The 26,765-nt window shown below is 39.3% G+C and overlaps 1 protein-coding gene across 3 annotated transcripts in view; it reads right to left on the bottom strand.

Moving 5' to 3' along the window:
- Positions 1 to 7,497: 7,497 nt before the first annotated feature.
- Positions 7,498 to 26,765, bottom strand: part of LOC128015645 (phosphatidylinositol 3-kinase regulatory subunit gamma) — a 158,700-nt gene continuing 139,432 nt past the window's right edge. Inside the window, exons 1-10 of one of the 3 annotated variants that reach the window (XM_052599674.1) lie at positions 25,756 to 26,450; positions 17,605 to 17,716; positions 15,613 to 15,711; positions 15,334 to 15,514; positions 14,676 to 14,801; positions 14,343 to 14,485; positions 14,084 to 14,260; positions 13,897 to 13,971; positions 13,625 to 13,795; positions 7,498 to 12,523 (exon numbers count right to left, since the gene is read on the bottom strand). In XM_052599674.1, coding sequence (XP_052455634.1) covers positions 12,322 to 12,523; positions 13,625 to 13,795; positions 13,897 to 13,971; positions 14,084 to 14,260; positions 14,343 to 14,485; positions 14,676 to 14,801; positions 15,334 to 15,514; positions 15,613 to 15,711; positions 17,605 to 17,716; positions 25,756 to 25,864 — 1,395 coding nt within the window. In that variant the 5' untranslated portion in view covers positions 25,865 to 26,450 and the 3' untranslated portion in view covers positions 7,498 to 12,321. Of the gene's footprint in view, positions 12,524 to 13,624; positions 13,796 to 13,896; positions 13,972 to 14,083; positions 14,261 to 14,342; positions 14,486 to 14,675; positions 14,802 to 15,333; positions 15,515 to 15,612; positions 15,712 to 17,604; positions 17,717 to 22,580; positions 22,719 to 25,755; positions 26,451 to 26,765 lie in introns of those variants that run through there. The other 2 variants (XM_052599673.1, XM_052599675.1) reach the window with 2 other exon arrangements.

Raw genomic sequence — 26,765 nt, 5'->3', positions numbered from 1 at the left:
ATAGCAAGGACTTAACATTCACTAAACCATTGAAATAGGAGCTGCACATCTGCTGCATAGTTCTCTCATAATGTTGTGGCTTCCCTGTTCACTTCGCCAGGGAAACTGGAGCTTATTTCAAACATGCGGTCCGGGTCGTAGCATCAAAAAAACAAGGCCACAGCTTGAACAAATATGCCAGAGTTTCTTTAACCTGAGCACAGGATGGACAAACATTGCCGTTAAAGTGTAACAGTCCCCCCCCCCCCCCAGGTCCAGAAGAACACTAGCCCTCATTCAGAAACTGCCGACTGTACCACAAGCCAACATCACAGACCTATAATAGACACAGGGTTAAAAGAAGGCCATTGAAAGGGACCTGTAGGTCACTGCTATATTTATAAACATTACTTTGCAGATTTTATAGTGGCCTGACCACATATCCTGTAATTTAACCTTCTTTCACACACACACACAGCACCACCCTTATGTAAACACTGTCACAGAGAATAGTGCTCCATTTTCCACCAAAGTGTCAAGTGACATGTACAGTCTTGAGAACAAAGGTATAGTGCTTTCACACACACAAAAAAATCTGCTTTTAAGAGCTCATTCTGGACATCTCTTATCATCTAGGTCTCCTACAAGTTCATGGAGAAGAGACCTCCTGTTACATTTTATATGCCTGCTTCGTTTAAGCCATAATATTAATAATCTAATAATCTAAATTAGATTATATTTATATTAAATTTATATTAAATATATTAAAATGCAAAGTTATTTTTATTTGTAATAATATTTTGCAATATTACAGGTTTACTGTATTTTTGATCAAATAAATGCAGGCTTGGTGAGCAAAAAAGACTTCTTAAACACACACACACACACACACACTCGCACACACACACACACACACACGTTGGTATATGTGGTTTATGGGGACTCTCCATAGGCGTAATGGGTTTTATTCTGTAAAAACTGTATTTTCTATTGCCTTACCCCAACCCTACACCTAAACCTAACCCTCACAGGAAACTTTGTGTGCATTTTTGGATTTTCAAAATAACTAATTCTGTATGATTTATAAGCATTTTGAATTACGGGGACACTAAAAATGTCCTCATAAACCACCTCCTCATTGTAATACCTGTGTCATACCCATGTCATTATACAAATTTGTGTCCTCGTTAACCACATAAACAAGCTCACACACACAAAAAAGTATTGTATGTATATTTTAGCTTTTAACTTTTGCTTAAATTACTATACTTTATACCTAAGATATATAAAAGTAAACTTAACACTTAACACATATTTTCATTGCTTCACAAAAATTTGTTTGAGACAACAACCACAATTAACAGACCTCCTGCTGTACCACCTTTGACTGTGACCCAATAGGAGTCACAGACACCTGTCTTAAAGGGGATATAACATACACAGTTTCACCCAATCTCATGTTAATCTTGAGTAGTAGTACTGCATCCTTCATATCTCCAAAAATATTTAGTTTTATGTTTATAAAAGAAAGATACAGCTTTACGATTCTTTATGGAAAAAGCCAAACTTCTGATGGCGCGCTCTGGGGGCGGAGCTAAAGAGTGATGCCACTTACCGTCTGCAGTTCTGAATTATGACCGGGATCTTTTATGGCTGAGACCGCTCCAACTTTCAGTATCAAACAATATGCAAGTCCAGCGTCGAACTGGGCCTCGTTTATAAAATGTTTGTCAACAAACACACTTAGCTCCCCCGGAAAAACAAACTGTATCCACCGTTTACATAACAATGGGTTCTTTAGGAAGTTATCTTTCCCTTACAACCAAAAACACATTTCTTTGTAGACATTCTACCCAAGCAATTCCAGTACAGCACCTCTGCCAGATGAAGTGTGTTGATGGGTGTAATCTCACACTCGCTGGTCGATGCGTCCGTGGGCGTGTTCTTCCTGGAGAAATGCCCATATAAGGTGTTCCACCATCGTTTATGTCATGGAGAGCCAAAAAAAAATAAAAAAAATAAAACTCTCTGAAACTTGTTCGAACCCGGAAGTAAGATTTTTGGCAAAGAAAAAATCGGTCATATGTCCAAATAGTTTTTTTGAAACTTTGTCCATGCTTAGCAGGAGAATCCAACTCTTTAACACTGTAAACAACTATAAATGCATGAAACAGCATTGTGCCACTGCCCCCCCCCCCCCACCAACATCCGTAAACATGTGATTATTCTTCCTTTTTTATTGGAGATACTGTATCTGCAAAGCTGTGCTCTCTTTTCCACTCCTCCACCACCTTCCTCCGGTCCTGCCAACATCTGCAGCTCCTCTGCCAAGCCCAACATTCATCTTTCTCTTTTACTCGCTTTCTACACCCCCCTCTACACACTCTATTTCTCTGTTTTCCTTAATAAGTTTTTTCCACTGGATTTATGCTTTGGCAACATCTAGCTCCAGAACCTGATGAAAGGAAATGTGTGCCTCTAGAAACATTGCTGTAAAGATCAAAGCATGCCAGTAGAAGCGTTCCCAGCAGAATTGTAGTTCATTTAAAATGTACATTTTAGAAAGTTTTAAAAGTGTACTGACTCACAAGCTGGGCCCAAATCCCTGTTGGTTTTTATTATTTGGAATAGAGAAGTCTGAATATTCTGCAGAAATTCTCTTTTTGTTTTCCATAATAGAAAGAAAGTTCTATAGGTTTGGAGTGACATGAGAGGAAATAAATTTCAGAATTTATGTTTTTGGGTGAACTAGCCTATGTCGGTAACACTTTAGAATAGGTAACACCTCTTAGTTGCTTATTAGCATGCATATTACTTGATTATTTGCCATGTATTAGTGCTAATTAAGAACATATTAATGCCTTATTCTACTTGACCTTATTCTACATCCCTAATCCTACCCAATACCTAAACCTAACAACTACCTTACTAACTATTAATAAGCAGCAAATTAAGAATTCATTGAGAAAAATAGATAAGTGTTATCTATTCTAAAGTGTTACCATAATGTCTTCTAAGGGAAACGTTGTGCTACTTTGACCAGTAATAACTAGATTGATGATGACTCATGAGCACAGCTTTAGTTACATGCCGTTTTATTAGCATTTTACAGATGCTAATGCGTGCAAACTTTGATTGTCCTGAGTCACATCAGCAGTGAGTCATTTTCATTTTATGAACACACATTCATCAGAACTCAGGCCTTGTTTATGATAGCTACCATCACACGGGGGTCTGCATCCCATCAAGCAAGGTTCAACATAGACCTTTCTCTGAAGGTTGTCTGTCTGGAGCTTGAAAAATTCTTGTCATGATGTTTGGAGAGATATGAGTGCTATAGGTGAAGAGGCTTCAGATGCAGACAGCTTCTTCTCTCTTTGCTGGGAGTAGTCAAGGCCTTGAAAATTGTCCAGTATCACTATATAAACTATCATCCAGCCTAATATTTATAATTAATTTTATTTCAAGGCGTCATATGATGTGATTTCAAATGTTCCTTTATCTTTGGAGTATTACAAGCTCTTGATGCATAAAGAAGATCTGTAAAGTTGCAATCCAGAGAGATATTCATTATCAAATTTAAAACTCTGCCACGCCCCCCTAAATGGCTCGTTTAAACACGCCCCCACATCTCTATGTCACTATGTGGGAAGATTTGCAAAACACCTCCCAAATGTTCATGCAATGAAAGAAGGCATACATTTTATTCTGTCTGTTGCCACCGGCACAATTTCATGGAGAAGCTGTTCAATTCATTGTGAAAGTGATACTACTTTGTTTTGCCTTCCAAAAGAGCATGATATCCGCTTCGTCATTCCTAGAGCTGATCCGTGCTGGTCGCTGAGGAAATATATCAACTTCGCGCTGTGGATCGCCGGATCGGCTTTCACCGTGGACCACCGGGATATTCCTCACTCTTTACAAGGTCAGTCTGGCGCGTCTGACTCACGGTATGTAATTAGGTTTACATATGTAAAGGATTTGACACTGATGATCCAAGTGAGAGTTTTGAGCAGTGTAGAGTAGCATTTGTTGTTTGTCATTTCTCCGATCACAAATGCAGACATGGTTTTATGTTTACGCAAAAAGATAGTATAAGTCATTATAATCAGTAATTATGTTCCCACTGGATGCAACAACTGCTTCGTTTGTAATGGGTTTTATCGTTTTTGTCCTGTCATGCTGGTTTTCTGACCGGGACATACCATAACAGTATATGTTGAGAGGCGTAACATTTCCGTCAGACGCTTGAAACATTTTGGCCAATCAAAATGAACTGGATAGCTGGCAAATCAGAAAAACTATGCTTCACAGGATGACGAGCCTTGCAAAAATCGATGCGTTTCAGAAGGTGGGGCATAGAGGAGAAACAATAATGTACATTATGTGGAAAATAATGTGTTTTTTGAACCTTAAACCACATAATAAAAAAGACCCCAGCTTTATTTTTACTAGGTTTAGTTGTAGTTAACAATAACCATTAATTTGAAAACAGAAGTAGTTAAAAAGTTGTTAAATTCTAATAAACTGTCCACTTATTGATATAGGCTAGTCTCCAATATTTATATTCTCATACTTTTCCATGCATTTTGTTAGTATTTTCAGCACACTACTCAGCACAGCAAAAGGAGGGATGTGGAGAAAAACAATTCCTCTATGTCAGTCTTTTGTGCCAGATATTTGAAGCGCTCAGAGGGAAATGTGATAGGATTGGCAGCGAATTTCAAAACCCATAACCTGTCAGAGAAAGGATGTCACTGAACAGTCACAGCAGCTTCACACACTGTCTTCATACAGTACACATCTGCCTTGGACAGGAACCAAAACAAAGTCAACGTTTAATTTGAAATGAAGGAAACTTTGTATGGATATAAAATATTGGAGGGAACAAGGTATGGAAAACTATGAAGATATTTTTTCAGTAAGACTGTTGCCTGTGGGCTGTACACAGAGAGAAAGAAAGAGAGATCTAATGTGTGCCCATTAGGTAAAAGGATGATGCAATGTCTAATCAGATAATTGAATTATATGATTGTAATCAGCAGGAAACTATTTGGATGGCTTAATGGAAGATCATGGCGAGTAGGAATCCCTCCAAAGAGAATATGGATAATTCAAGGTAACTTAACTGGTTATCCGCATCATTTTGATTCCATTTTATCACAGTCGAACATTTTAAAGGATATCTCCATCCTTTTAAGCGTTTGGATGTTTACCTCCAATCGACAGACCAAGGACAAACCTAATCTGAAGTGCTATCAGACAAATCAGAATTATGTTTCCCACTGAGAAATTACATGGACAAGATTTACTGTATACAGTGTGAGTTTTACGCTGTGGACTGTAAGAAAATACTGCACTTAACTATAACTTTGTAAAATTATTCCCCTAATAATGTCATTGTTGCAACGATATTGTCATATTCAGTCTAATCTTTGCAATAGCTTAAGTTTTTATAATTAAATTGATTGATTCAAAACCACAATAGCACCAAAATAATAGAAAATTGATTAGGCCTACTAGCTGAGGCAGTTTTGATCAACACATCAAGAAATTCTCACCATTTCTCTTGCAGTTTATTAGGATCGTGCTAGGATTTTTCTGGGATCCTCAGCTGGCTCTGCCATTTAGCCAGCCAACTACATGTGTCTAAGTTGATAGTAATGGTCTACATAGGAATTTTTAGCTTGAGAACGTACAAAGTGAATGTGAAGGCAAGGTTAGTGCCCAAAGCAATGGTCTTTTGGGAGGTGAGATGACTCAAATGTGTCTCACAGCGATTTCTGACAGAACTGAAAAATGCCTTGGTGGCAGTATTCAAAGGTTACAGTTTTTGAAAGGCGATCATTTCTTTAAAGCGATCATATTTACACAAGTAGCACTGTTGAAAAAAAAAATTAACAATGAGTTCAGCAAAACAATCAAATCCTAGATTAATATCTTTGGTGAGGTCTGAGGGAAACTCCCCCTTTTAATAACTCAAACTATCAACTCACGACATTATCGCACACCACGACTTGGAGGCTATTGATTTAGCTATTATTGTGTTTTCTAAAGTTCTAGCAAGGAGACACAGGGGGCTCAAACTCCATCCTACCCAATGACCCCACGCTCCCACTGGACGAGTGCAGTTGATAAAGGATGTAAAGATCGGCTGCCCCTTGGCCTTTATAGATTAACGAATATGAGCTGTCAGCACCTCTCGTCTCCATTTCCAATGATTTACATCGAGTTTAATGAGCCTGCCAGGGCCAGATAAGACACTCACAATGACTTCTGGGTCAGCTGTATACATCATGCACACTGTCTATTCTAGCAGCTCTGCTCATGTGCAAAACTACTCAAAGAGAGTTAGGTTGCTATTATAATATAATTTACATTTTGTAACTAACTAACCCATCTCAGCCTTAGCACAAAGTGTATCACAGTGCTGACTGATACTCAGAGGACTTACACAAAGCGTAGTCCTTGATCTAGAATCATGAGCAGGTCAGAACAGTCTGGACATGGATGAAGAATCCAGGAATAATATCAGACTTTCTCTACCAAAACAAGTGCGGGTTTCCACTAATTCTTGAGACATTTGTTTTAAAAATAGGAATATTTCCTTTGAAATGAATCTGAATTAAATTTTTAATACAATGCAACTTTTTATTTATTTATTTTTTACTTGATATTATGATGTTAACCTTTTCTTTAAAACAATCTGTCACCGGAGCTTACTTTAATGCTTCGCATATAGATAGCAAGATATTTTAAACTTGTAAAATGTATGCATCTTTAACCAGGACATAGTACAAACTGTTCTTTTCATAAAAATACAGCACTTACAAAAATGTCACAGCTGTGTATTTACCATCAACACAGGCTGATATTTATAAAAGCATTTGTAAAATCAGGCAATGCTAAAAAGTACGTTTACAGCCTGAGGGTACTTGTCAAGGTCACACAGGCTCTGGTGAGTGTTATAGTGCTTTTTATACTCATAGTGGTGTCATAATATTAGGTATTTTCTATTTTTGCCAACACCCAAAATGTGAACAATTTTATTTAAACATTTAGATCAGTCCTCATTTGAAATAGTAATAGTTTATAATAAATATTGAACATTTCGGTGACACTTTTAAGTTGTCCTTGTTACAAATGTACTTACTATTATAATAATTAATAATGCATAATTGCATGCACATAACCCTAACCCAAACTATATAAAAAGTACATGTAGTTAATTAATATTATTCAGTACTTTTGAATAATTACACTGTAACAAGAACACCTTAAAATGAAGTAATGTATTTGCGTATCTAACCGTGTTGATCCATATTTTAAGGAAAAAAGTTAGATTGTACTAAATATAAATGAATACAAGTAGCTTGTTTTACCCTAATGTTTTATTGAATTAGTGCAGCCTTTTAAATCTGAAGTTCATTTACGCAAGTCATTTATATTATAGGCTATAACCAATAATTAAAAAAAACACCTGAACCAACAAATTAGGAAAAACACGCAGAGACAGACTTGAACAAAATATTTTCTTTATTCTGCAAGAGAACTGAATATTGTGGAGTTCCACTGAGCATATACATGAGTTCACCTCATAACAAATGGAGCGTTTACAACCAATACAAACGACCGTAACAGATACGAGAAAATGTTTTGTGGTGGAAATCGTAACTGAAGCATACCGATAAGTCTGAAGCAACAATGATATTCAAATACTGAGAGAGAGGATTTCTGACATTTCTTGTTCTCTACATGCAGAGCGAAGTATTTCATGTCCTTTTGTGCCATAACTTGTAAAAGACATGAAACACTCGCTATAGAAGCATTAATGGACCGGAGCCGGAGCAACACGATTATTTTCATTGCAGTATTATTATTTTTTTTTGGACATCGAGAGCCCGTGGCTTATTGCTCAAGCTGAGTCTATAAAAAACCCGAGATGAAAACTGCTGGTGTTAAGGAAACATTTAGATTTATGCAGAATAAAAGTGAGTATTAGGTCAATAAGGTGTGAGTGTGAAGAAAACATTTAATGGTCTCAGGTGAGATGCATCTACACGTTACAGGTTGTGCAAACAGTACCGAACACACTGTTGTCTATTGCTTCAGCTCCTCTATCTCAGTTTTTGTGAGCATCATTTTGCTTTTAGTCAACGCAACAAAGGGCTCCAACTTATTTCAGCTGAAAAAGCAGACTTTTTTTAATCATAAGCTATATTAAAATTTATATAAGACTACACCGTAAACATACAATTGACAGTTTTTGTTCCACATCATTATTTTTTTGTTTCACTTTATTATTTTTTTTACACAAAACAACAGTCAAGAGTACCAAAGAAGCATGCTGGGTTTTACGTATGTCAAAGTGGGAAGGAGAGTGAGTTTTTTTTTTTTCTTTTTCATTTTTTAAAAACCTTTGTTAGCTATATTTTTAATATATATATATAAGAAATGTGCTGGATATCATGGTGGGACAGCTGTGGTAAGAACACAAAAGACTCCCAATGAGAATCACAGAATATTCCAACCTGACTGCAAATAAAACTTTGCAGAACTGCACAAGGGGGCAATAGCCAGTGCTAGTTAACAGTCTGGAAATAACCTTAGCCAGATCTTCTAGTCATAACTCCTGCTTTGTACAGAGTCTAACTGAAAACTCAAGCGGATATGAGTCAAGAAAGGTTGTTTTGGTACATGTCCAAACCCTCTGAGCTTTTGAAGCAATGCACTGTTGATTCTGCCGGCTTGTTATAATGTGTGAGCTTGCCCCATTCCCACTTCAATACAAAAAAAGATAGAAAAAAAGCACTCTAGTAAATGTCTCTCATACGAATTCCCAATGCAATGCTTTTTATGTCCCTGAAAACTTCCAGAAGAAAAAAGAAAAACATAATATTTAATGCTTTCTTGAGTATAGGAACAAAGAAAGCCAACAACCCCAATGCTTTTTTTGCCCTGCAGAGAATGACGATCACAATATTTTTCTTAAACGGACCATACATTTCTGTGTGGTATAGGGTTGTATGTTTTCTTTATATGGATTTTACAACACAGAAAGAAAAAGCAACAATGACTGCAGCTGAATGCAAGACTATCCTGTAAAGAAAAGAGGCATAGAAACACTAGATTTTGGTAACTTTAAAGGTGGTTTAGTGACCTAATGGACAAATTGATAAAAATTTTGATGGCACACACACACACACACACACACACACACACACACACAGCATTTAGCTTTTACAAATAAGTGAGTGCAAAAATGAACTTTAGCTTTAGGACAGACTGTTCACTTTGAGGCTTAACAAAACTACATTTCATTTAGGTAAACAAATTGTTATCAGTTTTTTTTTTTTAAATGGCAAAAATGGACCACCAATCAATCCACAGTGAACCCTTCAATATACAGACAGTAATAACGACATTTTGCCAGACAAGTGAGGGGCTAGCGATAGCAACCCAAAACCTAAGACACAGAATTAAGAAAATAAAACAAACCAAACTTAAATCTTTGGTCTCAATGCCTAGGAAAAACAAAAAAGTAATTCAAACCTTTTTTATTTTATTTTTATAAACAATTCTTCAATCGGTATCATGTACGAACATGGCCTGAATGGCCTGAAAATAACATAAAATAACTCTGTGACCAGTCTAGTACGCGACTCTAAAACTCTTCATATATGATGTGCACTATACTGGACTCCAATAATCACTTTGGAGCTCTGTGAACATAAATAAGCCCATTTACTTTCAACAAAACACACAAGATGAGTTCCAGTCTTAAGAATAAACAAGTTCAGACACTTTTATACTCAATCCACTCATGCCATAAAAGGGATTTCCTGTGTATTAATAAATGCATCCATGTATTAAAGACATTCAATGGTGAGTGATGCAAGAGTTCAAGTAATAGACAGGGGGCCCATCTGGGGCCCAGCTTCAAAAAAATAAAATAAAAAATAAAAATTCTGAAACTCAAACCATTTAGAAGATAGAATAAAACGAAAATAAAGCTGGACCTATGCTATTGAACATGTATGCCAAAATGTAGCCAAAAACGTTCCACAGAAAAGACGGCGACACCAAGGCTGCAAAGACGTAATCGTGAACGGTGGCACACACAGAACTAAAATCAAGCAGCTGATCTGCTGAGGCTAGCTTGTTCTGAATTGCGATTGAGGGCAGGTCTGCCAGTAACACCCAAGAAAAACCACAGTCATTTGCAACTGCAAAACGAAAGAGCAACTGAAATGAACAGTGGATGGAAAAAAACCTTCATCAGTTGCCCTGTCTCCATGTGGTTTTCATTAGAACTCTAGGTTACAAGTTCATCTCTGCTGCTCTGACTAAACGCTCGGTCTGGTTCCCATCATTACCAAACTAACCCATTCAACCATCCAACAAAGACTTCAACTTAAGTTTTTGGTCCCAAATAACACAGAGATCACTTTAGAAACAAATAACACAATCTCATGAGAAAATGAATTATTTTTTATGTTTTGCTGGTTTTTTTTAACCAAAAAAAAAAAAAGGAAGTTCTACCCAAACCTAATTGTTGGACCTAAACCTAAATGATGTATAAGTAGATCATACAAAAAGGAACAATTGTTCGAATTCGTCACCAATTCGCCAAAACATAAAATAGTCAAGAACTGCTATTACAGTTTTTGACAAATAATGTCATTAAGTTTTCAGTTGAATTCACTATGCTGTGCATTGAGTGAGTTAGTTGCAGTGGTGGGTGAGAGCGGTCTGTGCTGGTTAATGGCCTGTAAAACTGTAACAGTCTGTTGTAGCTCTTCCAGCATACCACCAAATTGTAAAAAGGGGGAAACTGTGAGAGAAAAATGTGAACTTACTCAACTGGACACCTGCATGCCAGAAGCCCAACAAAAAACACTAAGTATAAGATATAACTGATGTACCGACAGTGAACAGTGTGCATATACAGTAGCTTGGAATATCTTTACATCAAGGTTTTATTGTGAGAAATTAAAACCAACAGGCAGCCGAACATTGAAAAGTGTTTTTTCTCTTTTCTGATACAGAACGAGTCAACCTGCTAAAAAGAGAAGCACTAGGCAATAAAGAGGCTTTTTAAAGGAAATTCTTCAAAAGGTTCTAGTGATTATCACTTTTTGATGCCACTGAGATCAGTTTGTTTCCCTCTCGGACAGACCACCTCGCTATCATCAAAACCTGGATTGCACTTTTTTTATTTATTTTTTTCAAGTCACGTACTAAAGCACATCTGCTCTGACACTGCTCCTGCTTGCTGGAGAACGTTTTTGAATAGGTGTTTGACAGGTATACAAATCTTATTAATCCTTCATATGTCACATTAGTGAAATCCCGAATCGTTTTTTCGAATTTGGTGCAGCGGTCTAAGTGCTTAATGTCAACTGATTCTGTGTGATTTTGGTTCTTAAATAAAAAAATAAAATAAAATAAAGTGGAGCTTCGGTTCATAAGACACAGATCCAAACTATTTTATGTAGTTCGCAAACAAGGTGTATAAAGTATAATTTCACTCAATTACTACAAGCCAATTTGATCACAAAAAAAAAAAAAAACACGAACAAATAAAATCCTCCCCATGCCAACTTTGGTCTCTGCACTGAACTGTAGCGAACTTAATGGCTTAGGAAAGGACAAAAAACTTTTGATCCAGCCAAAAAGAAACCAATAACAAAAAAATAAAAATAAACACCTCTCTAAGGTTAAGTTAAACCAAGCTGTTGTTTAGAAGACAACACATTTTCACTTGTGCCCTCCCAAACATCCCACAACCCCTCGTTCAGCAGCAGTCACTGTGAGATCACTCTGGAAAGTGTCAGTCGTCTCTTTGCTACATAGTTTTTGCCTTTTTGAAACACACAAACAGAGATGGAGACATACAAACGAACTAAATATTTTCCTGCTTTGCATATATTTTAGAATTTTGCAAAGACAAAAAAAAAAAAAACACCTTAGAAAGATGTGAGAAAATAGAGGCAGGAAAAAAAAAAAGCTTAAGCTAAAATGGAGCATGTAAAAAGTCCCAGCTGGAGTTTAGGTAGCAGCGCGGGTCACCTGAAACTCGTCTCTTCTGCTTCCTGCTTGCTTTTTTTTTTTTTTCTCTCCACACATTCACATTCACAAACATTTAGATCTTCCTTGTGCAAATCAAGCAGTCTTTAGAAAGAATGCCCTCCAAATTGTTCTTGTAAAAATATATAACTCCAAGGTGGCTGACGTGTGTGTTGCAGCAAGTGTTTTTTTGTTGTTGTTGTATGTTTTTTGTTCAGAAACTGTTCCCCCCCTCCCATGAGTATAGAGAGTTTAAGATTGGGGGGCGAGTCTTCATCTCCGTGGGCCTGAGGGCATCTGTGCATACACTGGGTACGCCAGCCGCACATTGAGCGCGTCGTTGTGCTGGACCAGTGAGGTCTGGTGGTAGTGCAGGACCAAGTCTTTCAGAGTGCTGTACAAGTTGTAGGGCTCTGCGAAACCATAGCCGCGTGGTGTGTTGTAGATGACACAGTGCTTCACCTCGCCATCCACACTACAGACAGAAACATGACAGATCTCATGATCAACGCGAGAACCAGAATCTAACGTCAGACAAAAATAAAGGCAATCCATTTGCTCAATGACAATCAAAGTTAATATCGCTCTAGAGGTGACAGATTCAGCCTCACGTCTATGAGATACAACTGATTTTATTTTATATTAGAACAGACGAGATGGGAAATTAAAAGGTTGCAGAGAATGGAAATAGGAGGCCAGATCTGAGCTAGTGTTGGACGATATGGTAATTTCTCAAATCATCATAGCGTCAGCCTGTGAGATCGACGATACACGATATTATCATGCATAGGTGGAGTAAGAGAGAGACTCTTTGTTCTTGTCATAGCATAACTATTTGGTGTTTTAAACCGTGTAGGTGCACGAGAGAGAGCCTATGGAATCACCAATAATCGAAAAAATATACTTTTAAACATACTGATGAACTAACGTTACATATAAAAATACTGGACTTCAAACAGCTAGTTCATATATAGTTGGACGCAACTGTCATATTGCGTGTCCTGTTACAAATTTGCCATATGTGTGCACGGAAGTTATCAGTCTGAATGTTCTGCAAAATCAGTCAATGGTGAAAATCAGTAGTTTCATTTAAAGTCCAGCAGTTTACCACTAATATCGGACCTAAACGAACACATTAAATATAGCTGGGCAGTTTGATAGCCGCATTATAACAGGCTGCCAAATAAAAAGTTATTATTTAATACATTAATAGGAGAATAAACCTAATATGGTCTTGACTATTGACAGAGACATCTGCTTACGTCGATATCTCTGACAATCGGCGTACACGATTCTATCGTCTATTGGCACAACCCTAATCTGAACCTAAGCTAAGGTGAAGAGAAAAGACTGAAATGGCCTTAATGTTTAATGCAAGTTTGTTATTTAGTGTATGATTGTGAACTATATGGCATTTTTGTAAAAAAAACAAAAAAAACAAAACAAAAAAAAATACAGAGACCACGGAGGTTTACAGTCAAAGAAAACAATCTGTTGTCACGTGAAGAAATAATAGTTCTTCTATTTCATTGTCACAACTTTCACCTCACTGTCTACATCATCTTAAGATACTCACACAACAGAGCAGGCATAACAGCCCTTCTTGCTGCTCTCGCGGATGAGGAAGGCTCCATCGGGTTTGCTGTTTAGCAAGTCCTCTGCCTGCGTTCGGTTAAGGTCCCCCACAAACCAGCTCTTCTCATCGTAGTGTGGCAGGTTCTCATCCTCCTCACTGACGAAGTAGGCTCTGTGATTTTGAGAGGAAATATGTTAGATGTTGTGATGCTGGAAATCTTTCATCAAACCTGTGGTCTCAAATTTAAAAAAATGTACGACAATACGACTTACTCATCCACGTTCTCGTTTTTGATCTCCAGCCAGTCGTTTATTCGTTTCTGTCGAACACCTTTATGATTGAGCCAACTGCATAAAAAAGAAGCAATGGAGTGGTTATACGCTAAGAAAAAAAAACCTGTCAACTCAAACAGAACAATGAAGATGACGAAATGAAATTCAAAAGGAAGGATAATCTTACACAAGGTACTGATCTCTAATCTTTCGGAGCTGGATAAGATCTGGCTTCAAGCTGTTCATTTTCTTGTCCGTCTCCCTGTTGTCTAGAGCCTGCGTTTTCAGGTCCTGTTCGAGCCGGGTCTTACTGTCGTGAATCTCGCCAAGACGGGATTTGAGCTTCTCGTAGTTCATCATAATCCTGAGAGAGAAACAAGAACTATTTGGAAACCCATAGATCAAGGCTGCCGACCAGAGCGCTCTCAACGGAGGACTTTGCGTACCTTTCAATCTCTTTGTCATTGCCCTCTCTGCGGAATCGCTCAATGTATTCTTTACTGTAGCGTTCCTGCGTGTGACACTGTTCTTCAAAAATGTTAATGGTCTCATTGAAGGCCTCTATTGCAGTACGTTTCATCTGGATCTCCTGCAATCAAAGGAAAGATAAATCAATGGATGTGACGCGACCTCAAAAGTGCTGTGCCTCTTAATAGACTTGGTTCATTAGTCAGTGGGTTTCTGCAATGGGATAAATTGTTTGTGTCCATGTTGGGCATGTGGCATTTTGCACTGCAGTTAATAAGCTGGTTGTCTATCGATCCAAGAGTGATGCTTACCTGTGAGGTTTTTGTGTGCTCCTCATAGAGTCGGTCATATTCTTTACTCTTCTCCTGATATTGATTGTGATATTCCTGGAGTTTCCTCCCCACTTCATCAATATTGTCCTCTTTCACCAGCTGATCCTGAAAGAGCAAGAGTAAATGCATTGTTATTGGTATGAATTGCTGAGCGAAGAACGCATGGGGGGAAAAAGGACTGCGCGCAGCAACATGCTGTAGGTTTTGCTTACTAAGTAAAAGCTATTTTTCAGGAATTTTCTTCCAGGAATCATTAATACAAATCTTGGAATCTGTAACCGCCTTTTGAGGGCTTACATTTGTGGAACCCCCTAAATAATGAACACCTGTGTGTCGGAGTAAGATACCGGGAGGGCGATGGAGAGGAGAATAAATGCCTGGATGGCCTTTCGACATTGTGGATGTGTGCAATTATTTAGGAGGTGCGCTGCTGTGGCAATAAACAAAGTAATATTTCATGCCAAGAGCATCCTGCTGCCTCCGCAGTTTCACTCACAACTAGCTGCACAATTCATTCAGCAAACACTCTCTTTAGTGCCGGAGCAGGGGAGGGAGAGGTGGGAGGACAAGGAGGTAAAAGGAAAAGAAGGGATGGCTGTAAATGTGATACCCCCACCCACGATCTAAACCCATTTACCTGCTGGTAGCGGGAGACGGGATACATGAGCTTTACATCCAGTTTGGTGTTGTACTGGGCCAGTGACTCGTGCCTGTAGTGACTGATGAGCTCCACCACTGAGCTGAACGTGAGCGGGTCTGAGAATCCGTACTTCCCATCCCGATGATAGATCTTTATTAGCTTATTGTTTCCACCTTTCCTGTAGGGAAAAAGGGGATTGTGTTAGACCACAGATCATTATAAGCTGAATGGAGAGGTTCGGAACAAGTAGAAGCTTTCTAAAATATTTCGAGTTACCTTAGTGTTAGCGTGTAATCTCCCTGCATCTTGGTGGAGGCGTCCCGTACCAGGAAAGTACCATCAGGCATGTCTCTCAGTTTGTCATTCACCTCTTCCCTACACAGAAAAGACAGAAAAGGGTGAATGGTGCATGCATATACACCATACATCAAATCTCGCTCTTAGTATTTAATAATTCCAGCTAAAATAAGTTTTCTGTACCCTATGTCCTTCACTCCTTGGAAAGGGCTGACACACACAAAAAAGACATGACTTCTCTTTGCCTGGCTATATAAATAAATTTGGTCTGGCAGAGGGCAAAGGCACTGGTCTGTGACCATACTGTCTGCTACAGCCGTCTGGGAAAGAGTGAGACATCTTTAAACGGTTTAACTGTTGACCCCATCCTGCATGCCCACATGTTCACTGATGCCTCCAGCTCTAGTCTTGAAATCAGACATTCTGTCTCTTTAAAACAGCCTCCTGACCACCAGCGGCAATGCTATCAGGCCTGCTTTTTTGTTGCCTCCTCTATTATAGTCCAGGTGGAATTGCACATCCCTTGCCTCCTTCCATTCACAGACTAGTCATGCTGGAGCTCAGCAGACCCCGGGCCCATCTCATAAGGGGGGATATTTAGCCTACTTTGGGCTGCCGAGGTAAGGAACTTCTGACTAAGCAACGCTCCCACATTTCTGAGGAAGGAGTCCTCTCTGCACTGAGAGCTTGGGAATCAGGTACATTTTTAGGCTGCAGTGCATCAACAAGTTCATCATTTAGGGGAGGTGCCCTATTGTATTAACATGTTTGGGTCAGAAAAACAATAAGATCAATGAGATTTACTTCAGCTTTATTAATCGCTTAATCATAACGGTTCATCAAAATGATCAAGACATTTATATCTGTGGTATAACAAGCACAGATGATTTTTGCCCAGTCAACAGTGCATATTATAAATAAAAAGAGCCAATTTTGAATTACTCTAAGCTCAAGCCTAGAAGAAATTCAGGAATCCAAGACAGGCATGCAGATGATTAACATGACTCATTACTATGTACTCAACTGAAACTGTGCCCAGTGATTTAAATCTGATCTCTCATAGGTCAAGTTTCTCAAAGCACTACCACTGCTTTAACTAAGTACTAGTACGGTTGTATGGTACTAGAAGAACATTATCCAATGAGACCATAATGGCAGTCCATATTTTAAATTCAATGGTCAGCATCACTTTGCTGTGGAGTTCTTCTTTATTTGATGCCTAAAGTTAAGTTGCTTTCTGATTTTGAAACTAGTAAGCACTGAGGACAGGTTTGAAGAAAAGCTAAAAGCAGCTCTGGTTTATCTGGGAAGGGACTGTGCGAGTTAAAGGATAGCAGTGCTTCAGAGATCAGTGAGCATCTCTGCAGAATTTCTACTCGCCAAACATCAAACGAGTCTAAAGCTGGTCACTAAGCAGCAGATTAATCTGCTAAAACCTGAGATTTTTATGGGTTGTGTTGGAAACTGGCCAGACAGCTTGACATTTTGGAGATTTGGGTTCCCCCCCCCCCCCCACACCCCACACACATACACACACTTTTAGCTCTTCCTGTGTCTCTCCACCATTGCATTCCCTTTCTGCTTTTGTAAAGCTGCAGCAAAGCGTAAATGCCTCCAGGATAAGTGAGCCAAAAGAAGTTCACCAGCTCACATTAAGAAAGAAAAAAGAACGGAAAAAGTCTGCAGAGCAGCTGAAAGAGCAACATGACACTCAAGAGCTGTGTGTGAGCCTCCACCTTCAGGCTACCAACTTGGAAGTCATGAGGTGGAGGGAAGTAAAAACGCAGAGAGATTTTCAAATTATCTTGATGCAGTCTTATGACTATACTGGTCAGCTGTCACCTGACTTATACGTGTCCACCACGTGATGAGGGCATTGTCACACTAGAAGCTAACTGGCATGAGGAAAGAGCAGAACAGACATAAATCCAATCAAGTGAGAAATTAAATCTAATGTCAAGTGACTCTTACCTTGATATGTCTCCCCAGTACCATTCTGCTTCTTGCAATGAGCCGCTGGCGGCTTCTTTCACACCATTGCCATTTACTGGTGTCATGGGTTTTGTTGGCTTGGGAGGAAGAGCTGAAGAAGAAATGAGACCAATTTATTTTAGCGGAAAATCTTCTAACCTCATCACCAGTCTTACAAATATGAGGTTGGTTTCACCTTACAGATGAAAACCTAATCTCCTTAAAGACTACACTAAGTGGACACCATGTTAACAAATGGCTGTATGCTGTTCATCCTCATGAATAAGTTTATGCTGCCAAGAGAATCTAAATTTGAGCTTAAATTGCAAAAAAAAAAAAAAGGTAGGAATACAATACAGTTGCAGGTTACCGCCCAGGATTACATTAATTTGAATCTGGACATGCCCTTTTCAGCTCTACCCCCAAAAAGGGGGGGTGACACTTAAGGGGTTAACCATTGACCTCTAGCCCTTAATTTTCCCATGGATGGCCTTTCAATACTCTCCTCCAACCTGTGACTCTCACATCATCTGTAGTTAGAGGAGTATGTTTTTCGGAAAATGCAACCGTGATTTCCACTGAAAATGCAAAATATCAGTTTTCACGGAAAATGCAACAACAACATATTCCAGTCGGCCCATGTGAGAGTGTAAACAAAAAACAAATGACCTTCTCTGCCAGTCTTGGTTTTCTGCTACTTGCTGAATATGTAATGAACAGGTTCCTTCCCTTTGAGTGAAACACTTCCTTTGTTGCCAGCAAAAGCAAATCAACAGCTGCCGCAACAGCATGCTGGAAAGTTAATGTTGATGATGCTCTTGCTATCTTGCGGGTCAGCGGTCAACAGAGTGGTCTGCTCAGCCACGCAGTGCTTCACGACACCCTCACTCACAGAAATAATCGCTGAGAGACTACGCATGCGTTCTCATGTCTGATCTGCTTATGAGAATTTTTAAACCTGAGAGCCAAAACTAGACTTGAATGATGGTAAATGACATGCAAATCTGGTGTTACAAAACTTTCAGCAGACTAATTGGGCAACTAAAGCGGTTCTAAACAAGGAGTTCAGGTGTTTGTGTTCAAGTGCTCAGCAAGGTGCAGTTGACTAAGATTAGTTTGAGAAAAAAAAAAAAAAAAAAAAAAACTGAAGGCTGCAACTCCATCTGAAATGTACAGAGACATAGTGTTCAAGCCCTGTACCTTCCGCGAAGCCAAAGGAACCTCCCCCGACCTAACTGAATCCTGCAACACTGGCCTTGAAACAGCAACATACCACTCGGTTGTCAACGCACAGGTTTATTCAAAGGCATACTACACATACATACACACTCCTCATCAGGTACAATATTTTGATTGTTTGAATCTTGTTTTTAGCCCATAATGTACTCGCTCTAATAAATGTATCAGTATACATTTATTAGAGCGAGTACATTATGGGCTAAAAACAAGATAAAGTACTTAAACTAATAAATGTAAAAAAAAATTCTACATTTAAAAAAAAATTAAAATGAGAGGATTTCTAAAATAATGTGCTGACTTCACTGTATCTCAGGCACACACGATTAGTCACTCACACAGATCACGCAGACATTCAGCAAAACTTCTAGGCATTGCCTTGCAATTTTATCAAAATATCTTAATCGCTCATGAGCTACATTATCTTTACCAACAAAGAGCTGGTAACATCAGTTTCTAAAGGAATTAAAGCCACAGCTTCACAGTTAATGTTGCTTTCTTGCTCGTGTAAATAAACACAATGAATTACACTTTTCTGAGAATAGAATATTGAAGTGGAAATCGCTAAACAGCAAGCTAATCAGTGTTTTCAGAAAGTAAGCATGTTTATCCATTGTGGGCCAGTAAAGTGATAACTTTCAGTATTTTTGGAGTGCATCGAACGTTTACAGAATCATAGTTATTCGTTTTTCTTTTTTTCTCAGCATTATTGCCATTTGATTATTACTGGTGAGATCATAGACACTGGCAGCTTTAAAAGACTGCATTCACTGGTTGATGATACTCATATCATCAAATCTCTGTCACGATACATCGTCGTATCGATGTATCGAACATGGCACTAGTGGACTGTTTAGGGAGGACACGGCTCATGTAGAATTAAGCAAGCTCATGCAGATTATTGCCATAATGACCAAATCATAAAAAAGAGTCAAGTTTCTGTAAAAACAGTCACCCACCTGTTCTCAGCCTGGCAGAGACAAGGCTGCGTGAGAGCGGGAGTATATCTATGTCAGGGGAGTGGGTGGAAATGGGGAAGGCATGGCGTAAGCCATCATACGGAGGTCATAAAGGCCTGGGCTGATTCTAGAAACCCCTGGGCCCTTCTAGCCAAAGAAACTTCTATCTGGCATGTGAATTAAATGACTTAAGTCCAATACTCCGGAGGTGAGTCACGGAAATAAAAGCCCACAGGGACATGCAACACACACTACAGTCAATGAATGATCACCGCTGTTTGCACATTGTGGAATGACCCACTGCTCCACACAGAATTGGCTCCTTTAATAAGAAATAATAATAATAAAATTGTTCAAGATCAAAGAAGAGATGAAGACTCTCTGAAGAAACAGAGCGAGAAATACACTTTCTTGTGTTGCCATTTCAGTACTTCAAATTTTGAAAAGTTTTCATTGAAGTTTTATTACTTCCCGATATTGCAAACATTTGCAGAGGTAAGCTCTTTATGGTTCTTTAAAGTTTTGGTGTGCGGGAAGAGGGGAGTGTGAATGGTTTTCTTTGAGGGTGTCATTAATTAAAAGCAGTGGCGGTTTTTGGAGTGAGTGCATGAGTGTAGTCAGAGTTAAAGGAGTCCCGGGCACAGTGACAACTCCTCCCTCCATTGGCCCACAGGAAACACCTTAATCTGGTGGGGTGAGCGGCTTCAACCAGTCAAAGCAAAGCCAGGCTAACGGACACATCCCCACCCAAACTCTGCTCCTGCAGGTGTGCACACACACTAGTTCTACATTTCAGTTGGTCTAAAAGCAGATCAGTGTTATTTATTTATTTATTTTTTGTGGAAAATGAACAAAGCAATGATTTTGGAAGATAAAAATATGGCAACCCTGTGCACTATCCTGTTGACACAAACTTAGGGGGAACGCTCACCACCTGGTAGGAGACCATTTGTGCAGCACAGCAGCTTATGAAGAGTCATTTGACAATGTATAACCTTCTGTTCCCTCTACGCCAACACAATAATCACCATATTAATATTACATTTGCAAATACCCACGTGGCTCACCTCCTCCATTCCCCAGTGTAATTTAGAGACACAATAAACAGAGATTCAATATCTCACTATTCAAGACCAACATGTGAGTTGAAAACATACACATTTCTAGGAATTTGTCTGAAACTTATATTTTGGCCTGAGACATTTCATTTCATCACAAAGCCTCTTTTAGTAGCAACCTGCCAATAGAAGGGGAAATGACCCCCCTATTTCGCGCTCGCTCTCTACAACAGCCAAATGCAGGTGCACAAGCCCAGCTGAAACCTCAAATTCCTGCCTATCAGTTTTCCACTGTCAGCTCTTTCTGTGCAAGCGTGTGACCACCTTTGTCCTACACACACACACTCTTGGTTATCTTTGTGAGCTAGTGGTTGGGTGCGAGCCCGAAAGGAACATGGAAAATGAAAGGAAACAGAGCAAGAAAGAGGCAGAGATGTGACTAGGTGATCTCATTACAGCGGTCACCCCATCTGTGTTAGTGTCAGTGATATCACAGCTGGGGGGCACACAATGGAAAGACCACTGTCGCAGAATGCAATCATTTTTTAAAGCTATCCCTCACTGATTTAAACGCGTTACGATCATGATTGATGACAAAACTCGAAACAAACAAAGGGGATCAATAAATGAGAAAAAAGAAAGTATTTCTTTTAAATTTCTACAACAGTAAACTAACCCACTATGCTTCACAAGGAAAGCAAAACTAATAAAGTAAGGTCGTTTTTTCCTACTTTTAAAATATTTTATTTCCTAAAAAAACTAAACTTTTAATGAAAGATGAAAAGGAAGAGGCGAGAAAAGGAAAGTGACCTGGATGTAGGATGGAAAGGATGAGAAAGAATGAGAAGGAGTGAGTGGCAATGCAGCTCTGCAGTGCTGCGCAAGTCTGAACAAAGAGAACTATACATCCATAGGTGAAGTCCACGGCAATCGACGACCAAGCAGTCCATTGTTTAGGAAACAAATCTCCAGAAGTCATTGTTCTGCAGTCATGCTCTTTTGCACAATAATAATAATAATAAAAAAAATATGCTTAAACCTCTGGTTCTACAGGTGATGAAGCAACTGTACTTTGAAAAACAACACAAACATAGACTGATACAATCGCAGACGGGCACCACACACACAAAACAGTTTAGTATGTACAAATTAGGGGGTGCATTAGCATGAGAAAAAGTGTGTGGCAGAGAGTGATGACAGTGCCATTGAGGGGAACAGCAGGCGAGGGCTGCCACGTCCCGATCCAGAGGGAATGAATTAAAAGTGTCACCAAGCACATGGATGGTTTAAACAGTCCGTCGGGGACGCTCACAATCACGTTAAACCACACAGACTCTGTCCACGTATTATCATGACGCACTGTCACCATCCGCTCCTAATGAATGACTAAAAGACAATCCTTGCAGCTCAACTCTTAAAAGAGGCTTATTAAAGATGCGATTTATTTTTAATAAAATAAAATTTACATAAAAAATAAGTACATCTATCAAGGATTATACATCCTGCAAAAGCATGATCCTTACATTAATTCATGTTGACAACGGTGCATGTTTCCATACAAGATCCAGGACACTTCCCACACAATAGGACAAACACTAATTGTCATCGTGCCTCCCTGACAGTCTTTTCAGAGCGTCACAACCGCCATAAAGACAGAAAAGATGAAAGCAAAGACAGTGACTGTGGAAAAAGCAGAAGAAAAGAAGAATGATGTCTCCCTTACCGTCCTCCTCGGGATCCTTTTTGAGCTGCATGTATACAGCCTGCACTCAGCTGTCTGTGACACGAGTCCTCTTATTCTCGCGCTCCCTCCCACTCGCACTCGCTTTCTCTCCACCCTCCCTCGCTCACTCACGCTGCCTTTCAGAATAAAGCCAGAGGGAAAATCCCAGCACCTAAATTCAGATGCTGCAGGCTTCACGAACCCTCTCAATGAAGAAGAAGTCGGAAGCGGCCAATGAGAAAGCAGGAGGGGAGGTGGACACAACCATATGAGACGGAGAAAGAGAGAGCGGAAAGCTCTGGGGAATGATGTAGGAGTGAGGGGGGAGCAGCGCTCCTCCCAGAGAGAGACAAGGCAAAGACGCCAACACATGCTGAGGTGAACACAAACTGGGACACATGCATCGAACCACTTCACAGCCACATTGCTACGTCAGATTACAAAATGCTAAAAGGGTGCTGGTTGCGCAAACTCTAATTAATTAATTAACTAACAGATCAACATACATACACATATATACATGTGTATGCATTACATATTTTTTACATATACATTTAATATTTTATTATTATGTGCACATATGCCTTTATGTACCGAGAAAGATTAGTATTTTTTTCGCATTCTGCTAAAGAAAGCCCGGTTTCTTCGACATGCCAATTTTCCGTGGACATTTATGAATGAACAAGCTCAAATACATTCAAGACTGAACAAGCTGAGAAGGCACAGAACAAAAGAAAGGACCATGTATCAAGAGAGATAATGACATTTCCATCCCTTATGTCATCCGAATGCCCATTAGAGGGATGCCAGAAGCTGACTTTCCCTTTGGTGTCGCTGCACTTTTGTTGGCGACCCAGAGCACACTGCTCCGGCAGCCTTTATTACACTCACACATCACTGGCCCTTAGAGACAGGGGCCAACTTTCCCCTGGGGGCAGTGTGGCACCTGTGCTCATTGGACACTGCAATGGAACAAAGCAGTTGCTTGCTTGTTTGCAGACGCATGCACATACGGGGCCGTACCTCAGAGCCTTACACATCTCAATTCAGCTGTAATAAATATTCCAGTGAACATCTGCACAGGAACCAATCTTTTCCTGGGCCAGGCTGATTTCACTGTTCCGCAATGCCTATCTAACGGCATCTTGGAGATGAAGTGTTAAAGAAGCAGATGATAAGTCAGTGTGTGGTTACGGACACTACATGTAGACAAACGGACAGAAAGCATCAACAAAAAAAAAACCTAAAAGGAGAGATCTGATAGACTTGTGTGCAGTGGCACAGAATGAAAGATAAGATTAATCACACAGTGCTGTGCTCATTCATCCCCGTGGCAGAGCAGTCGAAGGGCTATTCAACTATTCAATCCTGCTTGCCAGATCCATTCAGTCCACCACAGCTCATTTTCTAGGAAATGAGGAGTTGAGAACTGAGTGTTAGGCATTGTTCCTTTGAACAACGCAGAGAATGTCGGAAATGTAATAAAATAATTAATTCTGCCCACTGTTGGATTTGGACCAATAAACAGTTAACTTTATGCGGAAACATTAAGGCAGCATCTTCACAATCTAACAACCATCATTAAAATGTTACAGACGAGCTGTCAAGAAATGACGCACAAAATGTGTTTTGTGCTTTTGCATTAAATACAGTCTGTCCTAAAACCCCTCACAATAGTCACACAAAAGTAACAGCCTCATGCAAACAATCAAAGTCTCTTTTCCCATTCCATTCACATTTAACGCTTCCAAAAGTGTCATCCTGTCTCTTTATTGCAGGAACTAACACCATGAATTAATGAGCCATTGTCGACCATGCTTGTGACTTCTGAATGGCATCCAGTTTCCAGTCTATGACATCATTGTTTATGGCAATATAATGGTGTCAGCCCTTAACAGATGACACATGAATAACACTAAATGTTAATAAGAAGTGCAGGCAAAACTAACATTCAGAAAGCTGGGAAACTTACTCCAAAAGACCCCTAAAGAGCTTTCACAGGGTATAATTATGTGACTTAATTGGTCTATATGCTATATAGTCCCTATTTGCAGACCCTGTACAACACCACTTAAGGTGTCAAACCAATTCAGAGAATGCATTCCGATCTCTCCACATTTTGCATATCAAAACCATGTGTGGTGAGCCATGCAAAACATCCAAATATCCAGAGGAAAAACTAACAAGACTATAGCAGGACGTGTAACACAACCCCCCTCTATAAAGATGTTAATTGTACCATTTACAAGCCCAAATTACCTACACAATTACAATATTACTGGATATACACAATTTACAAGCCCGAATGACATACACAATTACAATATTACTGGATATATATACAGACAAGTTTACACTAGTCCTAATTTTAAGAGATAGTTCACCCAAAATGAGATATGCAAATTGACATCTCATTCATCACTCCCTTTCGTTCTTTTTTTTTAAAAGATGCAAAAAGTAAAAGGAGACTGAGGCTTTAAAATCCCATTTTGTGTTCTACTTAAGAAAACCAAAATATCATACATATTCGATATAATATAAGAGGTCGACTTTAAAATAAAAATTATAAAGGGATGTAGACTGTTGCACTCTCTTCAGGGATATGGCTCCCCTGTCTGAGTGGGAAGTCGTTTATCATGCATTTAAAATGATGTACACGAAAATGTTAATGCAGACAGTGCATCAGAAGCACGATTAAACCTGAGCAGCAAAAGAACGATTTTAAGATGGCGAAATGGGTTTTGGTAGAAGAACGAGTGCGAATGTTAAATGCCTGACATACGTGAATCGCTGTAAATAACATTAATATAAAACACATTTCAACGATGAAGCAAATTATGAAGCATTTCAACTCTATTCATCTAAGCAGACAAATAAGTGCAATGTCAGATAATGCGACTGCATAAATGTTAAATACGCTAAACGACATTTTTTAATTAAACAAAATGAGATATGCAGAATGACATCCTAGTCACCATTCATTTTCACTTTATGAAAGAAAGATACAATGATAGCAAATGGTGACTGGGGCTTTCAGCCTTCTAACCATTTGTGCTTCTTCGAGGGAAAAAAAGAGTCACATAGATTTGTATCAACATGAGAATTGAGGAAATTACAGCATTTACATTTTTGGGGTGAACTAAGCGTGTTGTGAGATTGATTGTTTTATCTGTACCTGGCGGCTGGTCCATCTCGATGTAAAAAATTAATTCAGTGGAATAGGGCATCATCACGTCTCTCCAATCGTCATCTTCGTTCTCCGTATTCCACACTGTATTGTACATGGTCTGAGTTCTCTGTTGCTCGATTAGGTTCTACTGAACCGGGTTAAATCAAATGTTCAACACAGACGAATGAAGGTAATATAAAAAGCTCGTATGACTGGAACAGAGAGCTCAACTTTAACAGTCTGAATGCCAGCTTCAGAGTGTCATGAAAGCTATCAAAGCACCAGGCTTCACTCATCCGATATCAATTGATAGATCATTTTTATAAACATCTCTTAACTGTCCGACAGAACAGAAAGTAGATACCAGCTCTACAATCCACTCCGTCCCACCACGACGAAACCGTAGTCTTCATTTCAATCAGCTCACCCGGTCTACCGGTTCTTTCACTTCATCAGGAGGAGTCCATTCAGTACAAACAGCATGGGGGGGAGGTGTTCTAATCGATACGCGTGAAGCAAATAACTCCCCTAGTGCTTATGTTTTAACAGCTAATTCATATAAAAATAATTCTAAATAAGAAAAGAAGACGGAGTTTATAGCTATTTATTATCACTTCGTTACGGTGTCCTTTCATTTATATGTGACATCATTTCCCGGCACCCCTTCTCCAGCACGCAATGGGCTCGCCTCAGAACGGATCACTGGTGCTGTGGAACACGCACACGCTCCACATTTGGGAGCCAATCAGAATGCGCGGCTCTTCCACCTGCACCTAGTTGCCAAATTCAGAGTTTGTACATTATTTGCAGCCGCGTGGTCCTCGTGATCCAATGGACTTGTCCGAAGAGCGGAAGTCGACATTCTATTGGTCGAACCGTTACTATGAGGTGCAAAACGGATGGAGAGAACTGAGTTCGGTTTGGATGAAGTAATGATTTTGCTATAATGCTATAATATGTCAAATTAATTTATTGGAGATATTGACAGCGCATGCCAGTAAATAGGCCTATATCAG

This window comes from Carassius gibelio, chromosome A6, assembly GCF_023724105.1.
Source record: "Carassius gibelio isolate Cgi1373 ecotype wild population from Czech Republic chromosome A6, carGib1.2-hapl.c, whole genome shotgun sequence".
NCBI lineage: Eukaryota > Metazoa > Chordata > Actinopteri > Cypriniformes > Cyprinidae > Carassius > Carassius gibelio.
This window is presented reverse-complemented; position numbering and strand designations above follow the sequence as displayed.